At 48.4% G+C, this 21,023-nt stretch overlaps 1 protein-coding gene across 1 annotated transcript in view; it reads right to left on the bottom strand.

Moving 5' to 3' along the window:
* UQCC1 (ubiquinol-cytochrome c reductase complex assembly factor 1) overlaps positions 1-7,750 on the bottom strand; it is a 46,411-nt gene extending 38,661 nt beyond the window's left edge. Inside the window, exons 1-4 of the mRNA XM_071759866.1 lie at positions 7,664-7,750; positions 3,262-3,366; positions 1,658-1,762; positions 73-180 (exon numbers count right to left, since the gene is read on the bottom strand). Coding sequence (XP_071615967.1) covers positions 73-180; positions 1,658-1,762; positions 3,262-3,366; positions 7,664-7,687 — 342 coding nt within the window. The 5' untranslated portion in view covers positions 7,688-7,750. The remainder of the gene's footprint in view (positions 1-72; positions 181-1,657; positions 1,763-3,261; positions 3,367-7,663) is intronic.
* Positions 7,751-21,023: the final 13,273 nt, after the last annotated feature.

Raw genomic sequence — 21,023 nt, 5'->3', positions numbered from 1 at the left:
TTGGGTTTTTTTGCTTACTTTTCAGAACTCTGAAAGTATGAAACCAAGAGAATTATTAAATTAATGCTTTACCCATCTGCTATACTTCAGTGGTCCTGTGAAACCCATTGCTTCTATTATCCTTGTGAAAGTGCCCACTTTCTCTTCAGATGACTGCATGGAATCTTTTGCAGCATGGTGCTGTAAAAATGAAATATTACATAGTTCAGTCCTAGCAAATAAATCTGAAAAATAATTTCAGTTAGAAAAGCTACAAGTTGCATAGAAAATTTTAGGTTTGTTGTTGATGTTGTTCAACAAAACAGATACATATTTATACATATAATACTTGCATAAATCTAGCTCAGGAAACTATTTAGTCCTCACTGACATGCAGAGTGTGCAACCAGGAAGATGAATGTTCTCTTCCAGATTAATTACACACCTTGAACACTGCTGGGCTGATAAAAATCTTCATGGCCTTTTGCCTCTGAGCATCCCAGCAGGAGCAATCAGCAATCAAGACCAGTGGTAATCCAGCAAACTATTCCAGTCAATTAATAATGCAATATAAACAGCTTGTTATCAACAAATTACTTTTAACCCAACTCACCAAAATCTAATGTAAGTGAGTCTCCTACATATACGTGAGAGCCATTATAATGTGAGAAAGTTCCCAGACCAAAGAAATGTTAAATAGCTTGAAGTTGCTTGAATTTTACCCTAAACATGTCCTCCTAGGACATGAACATATTAACAAAATAATTTTCTTAGTAGGGAAGCAATTTAGCAACATAATGACTGCCACACATGACTAGAACAAAAACTTAGATCAGGATATCAAAATAAACATTTTTTTTTTTTTTTAGTATTTAACTCTACATCAGAAAAAATACACAATTAGGCAGATAGCTAACTGGGACTGTTGCTTTCATTCAGGTTTACCCATAAATCTCTAAGTTTCTTTTTCCTTCAGGCCTCTCATTTCTCATGCACACATCTCATTATGCCATTTTCTTCCCACTGTGTTACCAAGAGCAGATCAGGGGATGTATCAGCTGAGAGAAGCTGACACCCTTGGGTCAAGTCCTAAACTAATCTTATGGAGATGATTCATGCTCCAGGAAACCTCTATTCCCTGACAAAAGACAACAAATCTAAGAGATGCAGATAACACAAATTAACAAAATAGTACACATGAAGAGTAAATAAGTTATTACTCAATAATTAGTCACTCATAATTAGTACACTGCAAGACAATCTTTAGTCTTTAGCAGATGACAAAACTATTGTTACACATCATTCCCAAGCTGAGCAATCAGGAAGCATCTTCTCACTTGGAATGTTTGTTTTTTCCCTTTCTAGAGGTGAGAAAGCAACACCAGCCCCCCGTGCCCATAACCACTCTCCTGAACTTTCTTCCTTGCTCCAGGTTTATCACTGGGACTTTCACCCCAGATAACCCATAACTGCACCTTCCTGTGCCACCACTTCATTTTCTGGAAAGGAACAGAGAGCACGTTGCTAATTATTGGAACCATTGTTCACACTAGACTGAAACATTTGACATCAAAGCTGAATCAACCCCTGCATGTTTTGAAAAGCATTTTGTTACTTGTATCTGCATGAACCTCAGCACAACCTGTGCTCTGACAATAGAAACACAAACTCTTCTAACCTTGTTTGTATTATAAAACCATCTGGTTTGCTGTGCAATGGCTGCATTGTCTTGGATCAATCCACCACAGGATTTAGACAGTTGGGACTGGCCAGCCTTGTGTCTCTAGCAAAAATGATAAAAGAAGAAAATTAAGAGACCATTGACTTGTTAACACATAACTTTAAACCAATAACCCTTAATTTGCTTCCGAGTCAATTACAGTTCAGTCTAATCCTGAAAACCTCTCTATGACACAAACCACAAATTTATTACCCATAACTATGACAAACAACATGGTTGTCCATGCTTCATGCTCCCCAGCACACATTTTCTAGTATTCTGTAAATGTTCTGATGGAATGGATGGGCAGGACACTCCACTCAAAAACCACAGGCTATCAGCTTTGATTTTCTCACACTATTTCCAATTAAAGGTTTTGCTCCCCAGTAAAGAATAATTATTTTTCCTGGCCTTGCAGAGAAACAGAGTTTATGCTATTTTTATCTACAACTTTATACTCCATTCAATTGTTTTGGGGCCAGGACTCAAACAAAACAAATTACAGGGCAAAAGTTATCATTACAGCCACTGTACCTTCACAGCACATAAACTCTGTCACAGAGCTACTGCACAATAAAGAAAACTCTTAGGTAGGAGTGAGTGGGATCTCCAGGTAAACACACAGAACAGAACAGGTCCCAGAGGCTGCCAGCACAGCCAGCTTAGCAGTAACTTCTTTATGAATAAATTCAGCCCAAGAGAATTTCCTGGTTTGTTCAGAGCAGTTACCCCTAGAAGTCTGCTGAACCTCCTGGTGGCTCAGAGGGAGCCCAACTCTACCACTCAGCATGGCACTTGCTAAGACTGGGGCTGGGGCTGTATGGTTGGGTCACAAAAACACTGGGAATCTTCCCTTCCTGGGACTGGAGGGTGACATCCAAGCCAAAGAGCTTCCAGGGAAGTTTCCTGTGACTCTGACACAAGTTGTAACAGACAGGAGGACACAGAAGAGGCTTCCTCTCCTCTTATTTAACTGCATGGAAGAAGGAACACCCAGAAATACACTTTAATTCTGTTCTGCATAGTAGCCTGCATCTATCCCCATTTCCTACACATTTTTCACCTCCTTACTTACTGCTATTACACAGTGCCTCAGTTAATCTCCTATGGACAGAGACAGTTTGGACAGAACTGGAAGCAAACCTGCAGAGCTGTGCACTGACTGTGGTGCTGTCTGGGTGAACTCACCATCAGGTCTGCAAAGTCCAAAGCTGCTGCACACTGGGGACATTCTATGAAATAAGGGGCTTGGCATTACAGCCAGCCCTGAATAGCTTGTAACAGCTGCTTTGGGAAAATGACACCTACATTTGGACTTCTGTTTGTAACCTACTCATAACAAATCATTCAGAGACACTAAAGGGCTCCAGAGCTGCCATGAGGATCAGTAACAGAGTGGGAGCTCAGCTCTGAACAGCAGAAAGCTTTTAAATGGCTTCATATTTCAGCAGTACACAGAGCAGGGATAACTTCTGAAAGCCCCTTTGTTTAAAAACCATATTTTCTTATTTATTTACACTTATCCCACTGTTTACTCACTTCAGCATCCTCTGACATCCTACCTGGAAGAGGCCACAGAGCATCCTTCTACACTGGCCTTGGACTGCAGTTGTCTGTAACAATCCACTGCATGCTGCCATCCACTGAGCCACTCCAGCCTGGCAGATCTGCAACACAGGGACTGGCAATGAAGAAAAGAACCCTAATATGCAGAAAGAGTTTAACTGTCCTCCTGCTTCCACAAGTTTTATTCATTTAATTCCCAACTTGCACTTGACAGAAGTATAAATTTGGATTAAATAAAAAAAATCAATCTTCCCTTCCAGTACAAACACACAACCAGAGTCTGATGGCAGAAACAGATCAGTCAAAGGAAGTGGTGGGCTGTCTACATCCTAAAACTACACCACAGTTTTTATATCTAGACCATAAATTCAAATGCTTGAGAAGCATTCAACTCACTGATCTCTCAAAAGCCCTCATCCAGCTCTCCACTTTTATGTGCTTTGTCTTACTTTGCTCAGGTGCAGCTGATGTTTCAAAAGCATACACTGTCCCAGTAAATCTCAGTGAAGATAATTATTTTTGATAATTAAAATGACAGATAATTTGGAAAAGAGGCAAAGTTTCCTTTGCATCTTTCATTTTCTGCAATGCTCAAATTAGAACAAGATTTGCCTCCTTCATCCATGTTCTACATTAATAGTGGAAATAAGGAAATAATGTCCGTATTATATTAGTAGGTCAAATAAACCCAGCTTTTTGAGTGATGATGAAAATGATGATTAGGAGACTGATGTGTCCACATAACTGGAGAAGTTTAGCTTTGAGGAAAAAAGATGACTTCATGGAAATCTCAGACAGTGGTCAATGGAAGGGATTCTCCCCCTCTGCTCTGCTCTTGTGAGACCCCACCTGCAGTCCTGGGTCCAGTGCTGGAGTCCCCAACACCAGAAGGACACAGAGCTCCTGGAAGGTGTCCAGAGGAGGCACTGAAATGCTCAGAGGGCTGAGCAGCTCCCTGGGAAGCCAGGCTGAGGGATTGGGGGTGTTCAGTCTGGAGAAGAGGAGGCTCCCAGGTGAGATCAGAGCAACCTTCCAATATCTGAAGGGGCTGCAAGAAAGCTGGGGGAGGGCTTTGGACACGGGGGGGGTAGGGAGAGGAGAAGGGAAATGGGTTAAAACTTGGAGAGGGGAGATTGGGGTTGGACATTAGGAAAAAGTTCTTTGTTGTGAGGGTGCTGAGCCCCTGTCCCAGGGTGCCCAGAGAAGCTGTGGCTGCCCCATCCCTGTTCCAGCCCAGGTTGGATGGGGCTTGGAGCACCCTGGGCTGTGGGAGGTGTCCCTGACCATGGCAGGGGTGGCACTGGGGGAGCTTTAAGGTCCCTCCCAACCCAAACCTGTCTATGATTCTATCTGATCAGTTTGCATTGATACACCTGATGGGTGGGCACTCAGAGCCTTCTTGGTGGTGCCCAGGAGAACTCTGAGATCAGGGGATCCTCCCAAAGATTGGGAGAAACAGACACCAAACCAACCTGAGTGCTTGCAGTATTATTGTCCCACAGGGGCAGAGTCCAGACACCTCCATCTGTCCCTTGGCAGCTCCTCCCAGACCTGCACTCCTGATCCATTAAGGGAACTGACTGAAGTTTTTACAAACTGTGAGGGAGAGGTGTCCTGCCACAACAAGAGTGATTCATGTTCACCACTCCCACACCTTCCCACTTCTGCTGTAGCAAGACCACTTGGTTCCTGCTCTTTCTCCCTAACATCACTACCCAGCAAGTAAAGTCATAAAAATTATACATGTCTATCCAAAAAGACATTTCACCTGAGTACCACAAAGTAATTCCTGGGGCATTCCAGTGCTCTGAGACAAACAGTTTAACAACCACTTAAATGAGAAAGAAAATTCAGAACTTTTATAAATAATTCCCAGGCATCAGACAGAACATTTTTGAGGGTTTTTCTTTGTGATAAGAAGGAAAACACACATAGGCTGCAATATATCTGAACATACACTGGGGTTTGTAGCTGCTGCAAAGCACTTCTGCAACAAAACTGCACCCCTGAGATATGAAAACATAAAATAAACACACACACATCTAAAATATGAGATGTGACAAGCAACCAAGGAACAAATAAAAGACAACAACAGAAAGTGACAGAGTAACAGAAAGGGAACACGATGAGCTAAGGAATCTTTCCTCCACCAGCATCAGTTTGCAGGATACAACCCTCCCTTCAGACTACAAGTGCTACTTTAAGTTCTCCATTTGGCTGAAAGAAAAAGTGCAAAGTGTAAAGTGAAGAGGATTACTCAGGAGTAGTCTGCAGGGAGGCACCAGCACCTCCTGTGGCTACTGCCTTGTCAGGACACAGATGGAAGAATGTTTCCAGGGTCTTCTAAACCCTCCAGACAACCCTCAGGAAAGCCTCGGGTAGCAGACACACTGTTCATCAGGATGTCTTCTTAGGTAAGGAACAACTGCACCATAATGGCCAATATTAACTGCTAAGCTGAAATGTTTTGACAACAATCATGACTGTATTGTGTGCTGTCAGCTCTTGGGAAGGCTTGAAGACAGGAGAAAATAAAATTCCTTTCTTATTTCCAGTACAAGGAAGAGACACTGGAAGTTTGAAGACTTATTCCCATACCATTAGGCAACTACTAAATTCTAATGCAAAAGCAGATGCTGGGAAACAGCAAGGTTCACCAAAGCTTGAGCAGAAGCACAGAGCTGCTCTCCTGTGACCCCCAGCTGTGCCCTCCCACCACTTACTCCTTCAGGTCCTTCTCTGCTTCCCAAGTAAAGCACTCCAGATCACAAACATGGCAAACAGCTCCATCTTCTCCCCTCTAAAAAGAAATCTTTCTGGTCAGGCTGAAAAGTTGTACCAGCTGACTGTGCCATAGGAATGCCAGAGGCAGCTGAGAGAGGATGAGCTGCCCAGGGACAGGACAGAGCAGGAGACAAACCCTTCCCCACCTGCAAGCAAGTTTCCACTGCAAAGCATCCCCTGGGGGTACAGCTCCACAGGGAGCTGAACCCATCCAGTGACTCACTGCTGCTCCACCACCTCCCTGCTCCCTCCTGCCTGGGTCCTCCCTCCCTTTTTGCCAGCAATTGCCTCTTCAGTGCATTAAAACTGCAGGAAACTATTTTTATGTTGCTGCAGCCTCACTGCTCCAGCACCTGGAGCATAGAGGTCAAGCAAAATCCTGGAGGAGGCAATGGTAGGCAACTGTGCAAGGACATGAGGCAGGAGAAAGAGCAAGAATGGGAGGAGGAAGCAGGAACTCCAGGTGAGTGCAGCTCAGGGATTCTCACACAGGTTTGCCCTGTTGCTTTCAGCTTGAGATGAAAGGCCAGGGCTGACCAAGCTTGTAAAAACCACACCCTGAGACATAAATTCCAGGCACTTAGTGGATTAATTATCTAAGTGGGTATTGCCCTGACTAAAGGCTTTTCATCATCATAAGTAGGAAACAAGCAGCTAATTGGACTTGTCCAAGGTTACAACACGAAGGTGTAGAAAGCACAGAGGGACTTGATCTTGAAGTCTTTCCCAGCCAAAGGTTGGAAAGGCTGTGACAAAACCACCTTGCTGGACAGCCCCGTGTTTGTCTGGTGAGAGAGCATCAGCCCCATGCACAAAGTGCCCTTTCCTGGGCTGTGTGGGGTGCTCTGCAAAGAATGGCAAGGTTCACAGAGGGGAGAAAGCACAGAAATGCAGGAGAAGGAAGGAAGGAAGGGGCTGCATGGTCAGTGACCCCCTCACTGCTTCCCAGGAACCCAACCTCTCCCATCCCACATGGAAATGGGAACCTCCACGTTACTCTTGTCACCGGGGAGCTCTGCAGAGAGCAGGGGGACAGCGAGCAGGGGACAGGACAGGGAGCTGGGGGACAGGACAGGGAGCTGGGGGACAGGACAGGGAGCTGGGGGACAGGACAGGGAGCTGGGGACAGGACAGGGAGCTGGGGACAGGACAGGGAGCTGGGGACAGGACAGGGAGCTGGGGACAGGAGAATGAGCTAGGGGACAGGACACTGAGCAGGGGACAGAACAGGGAGCAGGGAGCAGGGCAGTGCCCGCCCGACGGGGCGCACCCGGTGCCCAGGGCCGAGCAGCCCCGGCAGCAGCACCCACGGGCGAGCACCGACCCTGAGAGAAAAGCGCGACCCATCCGTCCCCAGAGCCCACTGCCGGGAGGAGAGGACGGGAACGGGGCGGGAACATCCACGGCCCCGCAGACACCGCGGAACGGGCCCGGCCCGACGCGGCCCGGCGGCACGGGGAGAGGCCACGCTGCGGAGCAGCCGCGCATGGGGCGGCCCGCGGGAAGCGGCGGGACCGTGAGGAGCAGCGCAGGCACCGCGGGGGATGCTCCCGTCCTCCCGCTCCCTCAGGTGCCGGGGGAGGCGGTCCCGGTCCCGGTCCCGGTGCCACTCACCGCGGCTCGCGCCAGTGCCGCCATCAGTCCCGGGCGCCGCTTCCGGCGGGGCCGCCGCTTCCGCCCCGCCCACTGCGCGTGCGCGAGGAGGGGGCCAGGGGATGCGCGCGCGCCGTGAGCCTCTTCCCTGAGGGCTGAGAACGGCCCCGGGAGAGGCGGGAAAGGGGAGTGAGGGGGAAATAGGGGTGTAAGCGGGTAATAGGGGGCCTGAGGGACTGTGAGGGGGTAATAAGGGCTATTAGGGGGGTCTGAGGGACTGTGAGGGTGTAATAGGGAATATTAGGGGGTATGAGAGGCTGTGAGAGGGTCTGAAGGGGTATGAAGGGCTGTGAGGGGGTTTGACAGGCTCTGTGGGGCGGGGGGGGGGGGGTATTAGGGGCTGTGAGGGGCTCTGAGAGGGTGTGGGATGCTGTCGGAGAGCGGGGCTGGGAAGGGGAGGGGAGGGGAGGGGAGGGGAGGGGAGGGGAGGGGAGGGGAGGGGAGGGGAGGAGAGGGGAGGAGAGGGTGGTGTGAGGAGGGAGGGGGTTTGTTTCAGAAAGGTTGGAGGTGGCACGCCCCTGCCTGCCCGCCGTTGTCCGTCCTCTCCTGGGGATGCCCCGACCCCAGGGGGATGGGGGTTGTGCTTTCAGCCGGGCAGCACAGGCGTTCTCAAGGGCGAACGCCACCGTGGTTTTCTCTGCTCGGTCTGACTGCCCCAGGCTGGAGAGACATCGGGTGAGGCGGCAGAGGTGCCAGCTGAGGGTTTCAGGGTGGTGGTGCCAGCAGAACATGGCAGAGCCCCTCAGGGCAAAGGCCCCGGAGCGATCCCGCCCGTCCCTGGTGCGGATTCCCTGCTCCTCACTTCTGGCAGCAGCTTTGGTGAGGCTGCAGAGTGAACCTGAGCAGTGAACCCGACAGGATGAAATGAGCTGGCTTGTTTTGCCAGGTTAAGTCTTAATCTGGATCACATCCACATCACCTCACAAATGTTGGTGCCGGTAGACGGGCGGCTGGTGCAGATGTGAGCAAGAGCAGCTGGGGAGCAGAGCCAGACTGCTCTTTTCAGCAGCAGGGCTGCCTTCGAGGGCCTGGGGAACTATAATATTCTCCTCTTCTCTTTCCCAGCATATTTACTGGGATGTCAGCTTCTCAAGAGGGCAGTAGCAGCTGTTTTAATGGCCCTGAAACTCCACAGTAGTCCTTAGAAACCTTTCATATGTTCTTAAATGTCAGATCTCAGGGGGCCAATGGAATCGCCTACTTGGACTTCCTTGCCACAGGCATCCCAGACCCCTCTGCCTGCAGTCAGTCTTTTCCAAGATGTTCTGACTCAGCTATCTGCTGAGGGAGGTTTAGCTGTGTCTGACAATCTGTCCTGACTTGGGGTTGGATGTAGAACGATGCAGGGAACTGCAGATCTCTGTCAGGATGCTGCTGCGTTTCATTTCTGTGCCTAATTCTAGGAGGCAGGTTAAAGACAGCTCTGCTTCTTTTTCCTTAGCTGTCCTCCATGTATTAGACTCAAAGCAATATTAAAAACCATTCTTAACAGCAGGGTTTTTTTATGAGAAGGCGGTAGAGGAGAACAAAACACTTTTCTGAAACCTCCTCTTTGCCAATAATGAGAGAGTCATTAAAAGTGGTGCTGAAGAGCCCCGACAGTGCTGCTCCTGGTGACCTGGACCATGCTGTGCACCCGTGCTGTGCCTGCACAAATGGATCCACACGTGTCAGGATGGGGGGAGAGCCCTCCCTTTGCTCTGGTTCTGTGGGGCTGATGGATGAAGTAACAAAACAGTTTGACAAAATAATTAAGCAGCTCAAATTAGCAGTCACTGAAAGGAGAGGTCCTGCCCCGGGGTGTGGTAGCATTAGCATTCAGCTAATGAACCCTGAGCCAATGAGCTGCCTGAAGGAGCAACAGAAAATTGTCTTTTTGTTGTGTTTTGCAGGATTAATTTTCTGTGAGCTTAGCTCTCTGAACCAGCTCTCCTCAGGATAGGAGGGAATGCCAGGAATGTGTCTGGGGACAGGATCGGGAGGGCAGCTGGGCTGTTTGCCTGGTGTCAGCTCTGTCCTTGTGTTGGTGATGGCATCGGTTCCTCCCTGCAGGAAACAACAGGGGGTAAGTAGCAACCATCACCCTGAAGAGCTGTTCTGAGACGTGAAGCACAGGGAAACAAAACCCTCCTGCCCGGGTGGCCTTTGGAGACACCAGGACACGGGGACTGCTCTTGAGCTCCTGTGCTGGCATTTGACAGCAGAGCCCAGGCAGCCACAGGATCCCTTCCCAGGCCCTTTGGGAATCGTTCTGTCCCAGATGTGGGGAATGAATGACCCTTTCCTGAAGCTGTGCAAGAGCAGACACTGTGCTGGGGCCTGGTTTAAGTTCAGTTTGAGTTTAACTTGGGCTTTCTAGAGCACACTGGGTCCAGGCTCAGGCAGTTGTGGTGGTTGGCTTCATTCTGACAAATCAACTATTGTGCAGAACAGGAAGGGGGAAAGAATTCTAACCTGGGAGTTAAAGCAAGCAGAGGGGGAGTGTGAAGCTTATCCTGACTTGAAAAAACTCAGGGAGGGAAAATTCCACATCCACTGTTACACAAATGTGTGGAGATAGGAAAAGGGTCCAAACCCCCTCAGAGCCACGAATGGAGACAACAATGGACAGTGATTTTTAACTTTTAATTTTTTTTTCTCAGCCCAAAAGCAGGAGGGAGCTGGCATTGAAGAGCTGGGCATAAAATCACATAGGAATTTCTTCACTGTTAAAATACTACACCAAAACCAAGTGGATTCACAAAACTGAGCCCTTCAAAACAACTGAGAGGTCCAGGTTGTACTTAACATATCTTTTTAACAATTTTAATTCAGTTCAGCCAGCGTAGGAATTTTTCTCCTCTTACTGCTGCTGTGGTCCAGCCCCAGGTGGCCTTTGCCTGCCTGCCCTGTTTTTCAGGACCACAGCCCCATTGAGTTGCAGGCAGAGTATCTGCTGAGTATGTGAGGAAAAAAAGAGTTGTGCATTATCACCAGGGAGCCTGGGACACCTGATAATGAAATATTTATCAGCAATGAAACTGATTCTCTTCTTCAGTGAACAGCTAATTAGTGATACAAAGTCCCACAAGACAGAGGAGAGGCCTCTCCAGCACAACTGCCATGACCACCCTTGGTGTAAAAAATTCAGATCAAAATCCTGTGCTCTTTCTCATGGCAAAGCTTGGGGACTGGGGACACTGGAGAGCAGGAGCCCAGCCCAGCCCACACTGCTCACCACGGGGGAGTGGGACAGAGGCTCTGGGTTACACCCTGCAATCCCCAGCTGGTATCAGAACCCAACCTTACCAAAACTGGGTGTTTGCCTGCCCCCAAAACTTCAGTTTTGAGAAACTCCTTTTTACATGAAGAAACATTCCCAAAATGTTCCGGGCTGGCAATGGTGCTCAGAGGATTTGCTGGTTTTAAAATGTTTGCCCTGGGTATCCTGGGCTGTGATGGAGGCAGAGGCTTTGGTTCTGGGTTGTTACATTATTCTGTGGCTGGCATCATTAATTACAGGCATCTGTAATCAATCCTGTATGTATGCAGCTAAATGATCATCCAGACCATCCTCCACTTCTAGTACTAAATGTACCTTGATCTCTCTGGTGCTTGTTTCTCTGACCTGGCACCTCAACATTTCAGCAAGGGGATTCCCAGTTTTCATGAGAAGCTGTTCCACTGTGAAAGTTTTCTGGTACCTGGCTGAAGATGCACAGTGTGAGCCCCATTCTTCTCTTTTGATGTCAGATTCCTAAGGATATTGGGTAAGAGCAGTCTGGGCAGTGCTTTGAGGCATCACCCTCAGGCCATTTAGCAGGAGGAGCTTTGCAGAGCTGTGGAGAAACTCGTGGTTGGCTGCTCAGGAGATGGGGCTTCATAGCACAGCTCTGCAACTTTATTTTTTTATATAGCCTTTATCATATTGCTTGGGTTTTTTTTCCACTTATTTCCGTGTAATGAAAGAGAATAAAATAGTTTTAATGTGTTTTTTAAGCTGATTCTAGTGCCACCAGAAAGAAGCAGCACCAGTGGGTCTGTGGAACTGTCCTGCCAGACAACAGGAGGCACCACAAATGTGTGGAGCCAGCAGCCCCTGTCCTGTGTGGGACACTCAGGGCTTTCAGTGGGGACCACACAGCACTGAGCAGGCAGAAGGGCTGCACCTAAGTGTTGAGCACAGTGAGCAGCTGCCAAGCTGGAATCACCAGCTTAGATCTTACCTGAATTTTCCACTTTTCAGACTTCAGACAGGCCCCTCTATGGCCTCTTCTGGTGTTTTTTACTTGCCACATTTCCTCCTCTCCAGCAGTGATGATGTCCTGTGCAGACCACTCTGCAGTCAGACTTTCTGTGTGTCACTCGCCAGGAAACAGATTTTCTGTGTGGTTTTCTTTTTAATCTGTGTGTTTCTGACCACTCTGAAAGGACTCTCCCTGCACTGCTCTGAGCCCCTGGGCTGTTGTGGTCCTGAGCATCGTGGTCCTGACATTACTGTTTCACCTCTCCCAGGCTGGGTCAGTGCTCATTCCTACAGTTCTTTTTCTTTTTTTACTTACTTAAAACTACAAATGATAAATAACCTTTTAAACAAAGGCATTTAAGAATATCTGGTGTTTCCATCCTCCCCGTTTCTTATCAGCACATAATTTTATTTCAAACACTACCACAGAATGTGCTTTCTCCATTTTCAGACAGCAAAGCAGACTGATGGTTTTTATGTAGGCCTGTGGCTTTGTAATTTAAAACATAACTGTGCAGGTTAATCACTGTTTTGAAATATTCTAAATACATAAAACCCAATAGCAATTTCTTACATTTTTATCTTTCGAGTCACATGAAGAATCAAAATCAGCCTGACAAGGGCAATTGTTAGCTCAGTGTTTGCTGGGGAGAGCAACCTCCTCCTGAAAAACAAACACACTGTAGACTTTCAACTTCAGTCTTTCCTCTGCTCAGGCTGGAATTCCTGTCTGAGTGCAGATTTCAAATTATATTCCTTTTCCTTCTTAACCACCTGCTCCTGCTTCTGCAGCAGAAACCTCAAAGGAAATCTCATCCCGTGGGGAAAGGGGATCTCTCCGTGCCCCTGGGACCAGTGGGGCCGAGGCACTCCAGGGAACAGGAGGGCAAACTGTCCAGCTGGGTATTCCAGGACCCTCTGGAGATGTTGCTGAGGAGAAATCCAAGTGCACAAACTCAGTCCAGGTCCAGCAGGTCTTGTTAATTCTGGTTCAGGGCCAATGCTGCAGGATGCCAGCTGGCCCTGCAGCTGCTGCAGTGTGAGTGTCTCTGCCAGGTTCTGAAAGGGCCTTGTGTGTCCCAGAGGAGCCGGTGCAGCTCTGGAACTGGTGCTTCCCTCATCAACCTTTTAGGACTTGCAAGTGTAGGTCAGGGCTACCAGGCCCGTGGAGCCCTGGCATAGGTGGACTGAGTCCTTCCGAGTGTACCCGGGTATCTCTGCGCTGCTCTTGCCACAGCTCTGAGCTCCAGAAAGGCACTGAGGGGCCATCCAGCCCCATGGGGAAGCCCAGGTCCTGCTGGGTTTCTGCCTCTGGCAATCTGCTGCAGGAAAATGGCATTTCTAAGGTTGATCTGGGAGCTCAGAATAAGATTGTCATGCTTTGTTTTCTCCTTTGCATCTGGACACTGAGACCAAGTCCACCCTTAGGATGACATTGCAAGCTGAAAAAGGGCTTGTAATGGCAGCTGATTATTTTTTTAGCAACCTAAAGGTGCTTATTCCTCTCTGTAAGGATGAACAGTCAGGTTGGGCTCTCAGTGTGAATTGCACACATTTGCTACTCCTGTTGCTCAGGATAAATGCTATTTAAAAACATGAAAATAAGATAATTTTTCAATAAATTGCAACCCTCACAATGCATTAGGGACCTTGAAAGGTTTGGCAAGTGTAGAGTTCAATTCCCTGATCTGGACTTACTTGGCTAGGGGTGCAGAGTGGTCCTTGCTCTGGTTTCCAGGGGGCAATTACCCCTCTCCTGCACCAGTGCTGCCCGAGGAAAGGCAAACGTGCAGCAATTTGCTTGGTGAAGCCTGGCAAGCAAAACCTGAGCTCTAGCACTGAACTGTTCAGGGGAAGCAGAAGTAGAACCTGATGACTTTTTCCAAGCTTCTGTATCCTGGTGGCTGCTGCTACTGCTAAACCTGATCAACTCCTGTTTGTTCCCAGTGCTCAGCACCGAGGGACAATTCCTGGACATTTCCCTCCCCACCTGTCAGCCCTGGAGTGTGCTTTGGCACTCTGCCACCCCAGCTCCTCAACGACTTCAGCAGACCCACTCCAGAAACAAGACATCCCAGTCCCCTAAGCTGCCCCAGCCTCAGGAACCTTTCTTCCCACCTGAATGCTTTCTGAAGAAGAAAGTGTTCGCTGCTCCGAGAGGTTTTCCACTTGTGCCTCCTTTGGCTTTCCATTCCTGCCCAGAGGTTACGTGGGGTGCAGGGCTATACACTGTGCTGTACTATATGCAGAGGTGTTCAGACTTAATTTATTCCCTTCTCCTGGATAAAGATTATTGCAGCTGTGTGTTTTGGAAAACTATCAATGAAGGGAGTTCAGCTCATACAACACACTTTCAATAGGGTACTGTACTCTATATTTCCAGGTTCTGTTTTAATTACACTTGCATATTACCTCGGAGGAAGCTGAAATCTGGAAAATGTTTTCTCATATACCATGTCTTAAACCTTCCTGACCTTCTGTTTTATACCAAGTACATTTATGTTTGTGATGAAAACCATATAACACGGGGCAAGGTTTGGCTATCCGGGATAATCTATCAGGGCTGTGCTGTCAGTCCTGCCCAGCAGAGGCTGAGCAATTTTCAGTAAGAAATGGCCCCGTCATCCCCCACCCCCCCACCTTCCTGCAGACATTCCCTCTCCTCTCCCTTCCCAGGGCTCCCAAGAAGTGGCACAGGAGTTGGCTGAGCTGTGAATGGGGCAGGGCCCCTCTCCTGCTCCCACTGCTCTGAGGAACCCCAAGGGGCCGAGCAGCAGCCTGGCTTGTGCAGTGCCCATATCCCAAAAAACAAAACAAAGCATCCCAAGGGGCTTTGTCCCACAGGGCACAGCAGCTGCTGAGCAGGAGCCCTTCCTGTGCTTCTCCACACCCCTGCAGGCACTGCTTGGAGCTTTCCTACAGCCTGCCAGGGACAAACAAACAGCCCAATATCCAGACTGGAAATCTCCTCCAGACACTGTGTGAGGGGAGCAGGGCACTGGGGAGAACTTTTGGGTGCCACCTGTCCTCTGGTTACAGGCAGGGTACAGAGCTGCAAAAACTCCCTGCAGGGACCAAAGGTGCTCAGCAGAACAAGTCCTGGGTGAACAGGGGGCTGCTCCAGGGCACCTTGAAAGTAACCTTGGAATCTGTGCCTGAGAGAGCACAGAGGGATCTTCACATCCTTGGGATGTCCAAGAAATGCCCTGAGGGAAAGGGTTTAGCAAATATGTGTGAGCAGCAGAGGCCCTGTCAGTCCCCAGCACAGAATAGTTTGGGTTGGAAGGGACCTCTCAAGGTCCCCCAGTCCAACCCCTGCAGTATCAGGGACACCCTCACCCAGATCAGGGTGCTCAGAGCCTCCTCAAGCCTCACCTTGAACATCTCCAGGATGAGGCCTCAGCCCCCTCCCTGGGCACCCTGTGCCATTGTTCCACTGCCCTCATGGCACAGAACTTGTTCCTCACATCCAATCCAGATCTGCTCCTCTCTAATTTAAATCCATTGCCCTCAGCCATCACTCCAGGCCCTCTCTGCTGCCCTGCTCCTGGAGCTCAGCCCTTCCACACCCAGGGTGTGGGTTGCTCTCAGCATCTTTCTCCTGTGAATGTTGATGATCTCCTTGCTACAGGGGGACAGGGACAGGAGGGTGGTGAGAGAGGTTTCTGCTCCTCAGTCTCCACTGACCAGGCTTCTGAGGTTGTGCCTTTATTTGTCTCAGTGCCTCACCCTAAAAAGCAAAGTAAATTTTACTGCATAATGAATAACAGGAATTATATAAATCTTGTCAAGCAGGAACTTTTTAGTGGACTAAGCTGCTTTTTAACTCAACTATAAACAACTATGGGGCAAGAACTTATAACATGGAAAGTTTTTCATTAGAAAGCAGTGATTATGGCCCAGCAGAGTTGGACATAAGAGATGGCTGAGTTTGAACTCCTAATGTGATGCTGTAGCTGGGAGGGAAAGCTGAACCCTGGATTGTAATGTTGGAGGAGAGGAGAGGGGCAGGGGAGGGGAGGGGAGGGGAGGGAGGGGAGGGAGGGGAGAGGAGAGAAGAGAGAGAGAGTGAAGAAAGAGAAGACGAAGAGAAAGAGACAGAGAAGAGACGAGAAGAGAAGAGAAGAGAAGAGAAGAGAAGAGAAGAGAAGAGAAGAGAAGAGAAGAGAAGAGACAGAAGCGAAGAGAAAGAGAAGAGAAAGAGAGAGAAGAGAAGAGAAGAGAAGAGAAGAGAAGAGAAGAGAAGAGAAGAGAAGAGAAGAGAAGAGAGAGAGAAGAGAAGAGAAGAAGAGAAGGAAGAGAAGAGAAGAGAAGAGAAGAGAAATCTGGTAAGGAAAGTGCACAGCAAAAGCATTACCAAGTCTATCTACCTCTTCCACAAAAAAAAAGAAAAGAAAAAATTTCCTCACAGTCTGCATAGGTAGAACAATGCCCATGGGAGTCAGTTTTTTCACGTAGCACACAAAGAAGCCAATTCACTGATTTGAAGTGGAAACTGGACAGTAGGTAGAAATAGCTGCTTATTAACAAATGAAGTGCTAATATTCACAGAATTAGCTTAGGGCTGAATGTGGTGAGCTTTTTAAAACTTTTGGTCTTTAAATCAATCCTCGATCTCTCTTTCCAGAAGCATAATACCCACCTATTACCTCGTGTCATTTACTTCCAAGGAACGTTAAAAATAGGCTTCCTGAAAAAAAAAACCTATTCGTGGGAAAGGAGGGACCACAGGAGGAAGCCATGCTTCTCCACCAGGACACTGGCCAGAGCCCTGCTAAGTCCTGCTCAGTGGATGAAGCCAGGAGGTCCCACTCCATTAGTTCACTGCAAGTTTTGGGCTGCATGCAGAATGTAAGAACAGTTCTGGCAAGTCAGACCATGGACCCATCTGGCCCATCCCCTGCAGGCAACAGCAGATCCCTAAAAAGGAAAATAAGGAGAGGACAAACATGGAGAGAGGCTTTCCTGGCACTGCTGCTCGGTGGCTCAGAAAGTCCCCGGACTCATGCTCAGAAGCTTTTCGTGGGTTTTCTTCCATGAACTCAGTTTTTTGAACACAGGCAGACTTGGAGCATCCAAAGCCAGGTGTGGCAGGAGTTCTGCAGCTGGGCTAAACCAGAGGAATCAAGATCTTTCTGCTTGTTTCAGACCTGTTCTGAACTGGTTGCTTTTCTTGCACTGTGTTTCTTGTCTGGGAGAAAACTTACTTACATTACAAGTTACATTCTTTGTCCCCATCACTTTTCCTTCTTGTTCCAGTCCCTCTCACTCCAGCCTTATCTCATTACTCTTCTCCCAGTGCTCTTCTGTTCTCCCACTCCTTCTTATTGCCCTTCTCCAGCTCTCCTGAATCACAAAGTGTTCAAGGCAAAGTCGCAGTCCCTGGAGTGCCTGCATATTTTTTTTTTTTTCATTTGTTCTTTATTTCTCTCCCAGTCATTTCTAAAGCTGCTTTTGCTGCCCCGTTTGCTTTAAAAACTGGGCTGACATTTCAGGGACTCAGAGGGAAATTTTTTAACCTGGGGCAGGCAGGATTCACCAGGCTAAATGATCTGAATTGTTCTTCCTGCTCTTGTCACTGTGAATTAAACCACCATTCTTCAATCACATTATAAGTTCAGTCAGGATCAACAGCCCCATAATTTGCTTGTAATTGCTGGGTCAGCACAGTCACCCTTTCTAGTACTGAATTAAATTCCTTTTCTCTTGAGTCTCCAAACCTCTGGAATTTCCCCAGAATTCCAAGATTTATTAAAATCAGTAGGCTTATTGGTGCAGGGTAAATGTTTTAAACTCTGACAATGCCAGCACATGCTCCTCATCACTTTCTTATCTTACTGGCCATGGGAATATTTCATTACTGTGGCAAGAAGTGAATTATTTCTTATGACTTTTCTTTTACTAAAAACATTCTGAGGTTTTGGGAGACAGGTAGCTCCACCATGGTTACATTTTGAGATAAATAGCAGGTAATTTTTCTTAGAAATCCCAAAAAGCAATCTGTTTAAAAGTTTCTATGCCTCAGAAAGATTCAACTTCCATTTTCTGGAGCTTTTTGATCAAGTGTTATTCATCCAACATATAGGAAAAAAGTGAAGTCATCACTAAACTTGTTCCTTTTCTGTAATATTTCTGCATCCATCTGAGAATCATCATCCCTGACCCTCACCCAACTGCCCTGAAATTCCAGTATAGATGGATGAAGTGAAGACACATGGACTGGAGGCACTGGATGCTCAAACATCTCAGCCCTGGCAGAGCCTGGGCCCAGGCTACAGCTCAGGGATCTGTTCAAATCCTGTGCCATGGCTCATTCCTGGTGTGGGTGACACCTTCATGTGCTGGAGCAGCTCTTTGGATACCTGCCCAGAGCCTGACAATCAGCTCAGCTCCTGCCAGTCTCTCCAGTCCTTTCTTCTCTCCCTCCCTCCTCACACTCCCTATTTCTTGCCTCTAGGACTCCTCTGGCAGCTGCTCCTAAACGTGCCTACAATACCAGGCTGTTTACCTAAGGACCCAGCAGTAAAGGGAATCAGTTGAACGTGGAATAATTTACTCCAAGTCCTTCCTCTGTGTGCTTTATGTCAGAAACTCAGGTGAGCAACCCCGGGTGTGCTGGGGTGGGTGCCCATCCCTGTTCCTTTGCAGCCCCTGAAGGAATGGCCCTTTCCCCAGCACCCACCTGGATGCAGCTGTGCAAGGGGAGACCTGGGGCTTCCCCCTCCTGGTGCCTCCACCAGAAGAGGTAGAAACACAGCAGGGAGAAGGAATGGGGCCCAAGTCCCCCATATCCTGGGTAAGTAAAACAACCAAACCAAAACCAGGGACTGCTGTGTTTAACAAGAACCTCTCCACTGTTGGTTTTTTGTTTTGTTTTTTCACTGGACATGAGTAAGAACCTCTCACACCTACAGCTGAATCCCAAAAGCATGGAGGGACCCAACCATGCAGGTACCCCAGGGAGGTGACTGATACAGACTGAGCTATGGGGGGTGTTCAGCCTGGAGAAGAGAAGGATCTGGGAGACTTAGAGCACCTTCCAGTGCCTGAAGGGGCTCCAGGAAAGCTGGGAGGGACTTGGGACAAGGCCTGGAGGGATGGGGTGAGGGGGAATGGCTCTAAGGTGAAAGAGGGGAGATTTCGATGAGATATTAGGAAGCAATTCTTTGTTGTGAGGGTGCTGAGCCCCTGTCCCAGGGTGCCCAGAGAAGCTGTGGCTGCCCCATCCCTGGCAGTGTTCCAGCCCAGGTTGGATGGGGCTTGGAGCACCCTGGGCTGTGGGAGGTGTCCCTGACCATGGCAGGGGTGGCACTGGGGGAGCTTTAAGGTCCCTTCCAACCCAAACCAGTCTGGGTTCTGTGATTTGGGGCACTGTGCCTGTGGTCACCCAGCACACAGATGTTTCTCTTCACTCTCCCCTCTGACTCTCTGGGAAGCTGCTTAATTCACTGCTCTGAACCAACCTGTTGGAGCCAGGGGCTGCTGCAAAAAACACCAAAATGCCAAAGTTTGGCCCTCAAAGTAACTGTCCAGGGCTGCATGATGAGTCTGTCTGACCTCAGGCTGCACAGGACTTGCAGAAGATGGGCTGCTTTTCTGCCTGTGGTCCAGCCCTGAAATTCATGGTCTGTCTGAAAACCTTGTAAATCACAGAGTCACAGAGTCAGTAAGGTTGGAAAAGACCTTCAAGATCATCGAGTCCAACCATAATCCAACTACCACAACCACTAAATGAGAGATGTCCCTGAGTTTAAACAGAGTCCAGAGCAGACCAAAGCCAGAGCAAGTCCTCCTCTTCCCTACAGAGCACTGGCTCTGGCAGCAGAAATGCAGGTTCCTCCTCACCCAGACTTGGGTTTCTCTGCTCTGTTGCTTTGGAGCTCCCAGCATGGCCACGGGCAATCATGTGACCACAAGCCTTTCCTGGGCTTTAGCAGCTGCTCCTGCCCTAAGCCTCCAGCAGCTTCTGGGCCAAAGATCTGAGGAAAGCCCTGAAAGCCACTGGCATGAGGACAGGCACATGGAAAGAGAGAATTACTCCCGAGAAGCCTTCAGGAAAAGTTTATTTTTGAGGTGGATACGTCTGGTCCCCCCACCAGCACTGCCACCCATCCCACCTCTTGCTCCACATTCACCCTACACCTGTTCCTATCTTCAGTCCAGCTTCTTGTTCAGTCTTTCCCCTCAGCTCCCTCAAGAGCCCCTTTTCCCCAGACCTTTTCCCCAAACCCTTCTCCCCAAACTCTTCTCCCAAACCCTTCTCCCAAGCCCCATTCCCCCATGTTTCCCCCTCCTGCAGTCTGTGCTTCTCCCCGGGCTACCCTGAGCCTTTTATCCCCTCTGGCTGGGTTCCTGTAACCCGATCACCAACCACACGAGTTAATGACTTCTTTGCCATCTAAATTTTATGGCTTTTCTTGCACCTTTGCAGAAAAGAGAGCTGGGGTGAAGATATACGGCCCCTTCTTTAGCCCGCGGAGGACCCGAGTTGTGTTTCTCTTTCAACATTTCTGGAGAAAGATTAATGTTTTGAAGCCATTTGCACGAGCTAAATGAAAGGCACCTGGTTTTGTCAATAAAAAGGCTCATTTCTGACTTTATGCCATGATAAATGGCATCTTGTAAAGAGCAGGCAGACAGTAACTGGGCATGCAGGAGCAGTACCCCCATTTTCAGGACATTTCTCTGGCAGTACAATGGGCAGAGGCCGCTCGGCCCGGATTCCCTGGATGGCAAAGTCTGGCACAAGATATTAGAGCAAAGAGACTCTGAGAGAAAATCCAGTGAAAAGAGCATTTTCTGTGTCCTGGCAGAGGGTCAGCCAATTAATCACTCTTATTACTAATGGAGTCATTTTTTTCTTGACAGCTGTGCCCTTCAAAATGACATCAGGGAAAACTGAACCCATTTGCATTACTTCAGCCAGGCAAAGGATTGCAGAAGGCTGAAAGGAGTTCTGAAAAAAAACCCAAACAAACCAACCAACCAAACCACCCCCCCCCAAAGCAAAAACCAACCAACAAACAAACAAAAAAAAACCAAGGCAGCAAAATGGGGACATCAGTGAACTCAGAGTGACAGAATACACGGGCTTTT

Source organism: Heliangelus exortis, chromosome 16, assembly GCF_036169615.1.
Source record: "Heliangelus exortis chromosome 16, bHelExo1.hap1, whole genome shotgun sequence".
NCBI classification, from domain to species: domain Eukaryota; kingdom Metazoa; phylum Chordata; class Aves; order Apodiformes; family Trochilidae; genus Heliangelus; species Heliangelus exortis.
The sequence above is the reverse complement of the archived record's forward strand: the minus strand, read 5'-3'. Positions and strand labels throughout refer to the sequence as shown.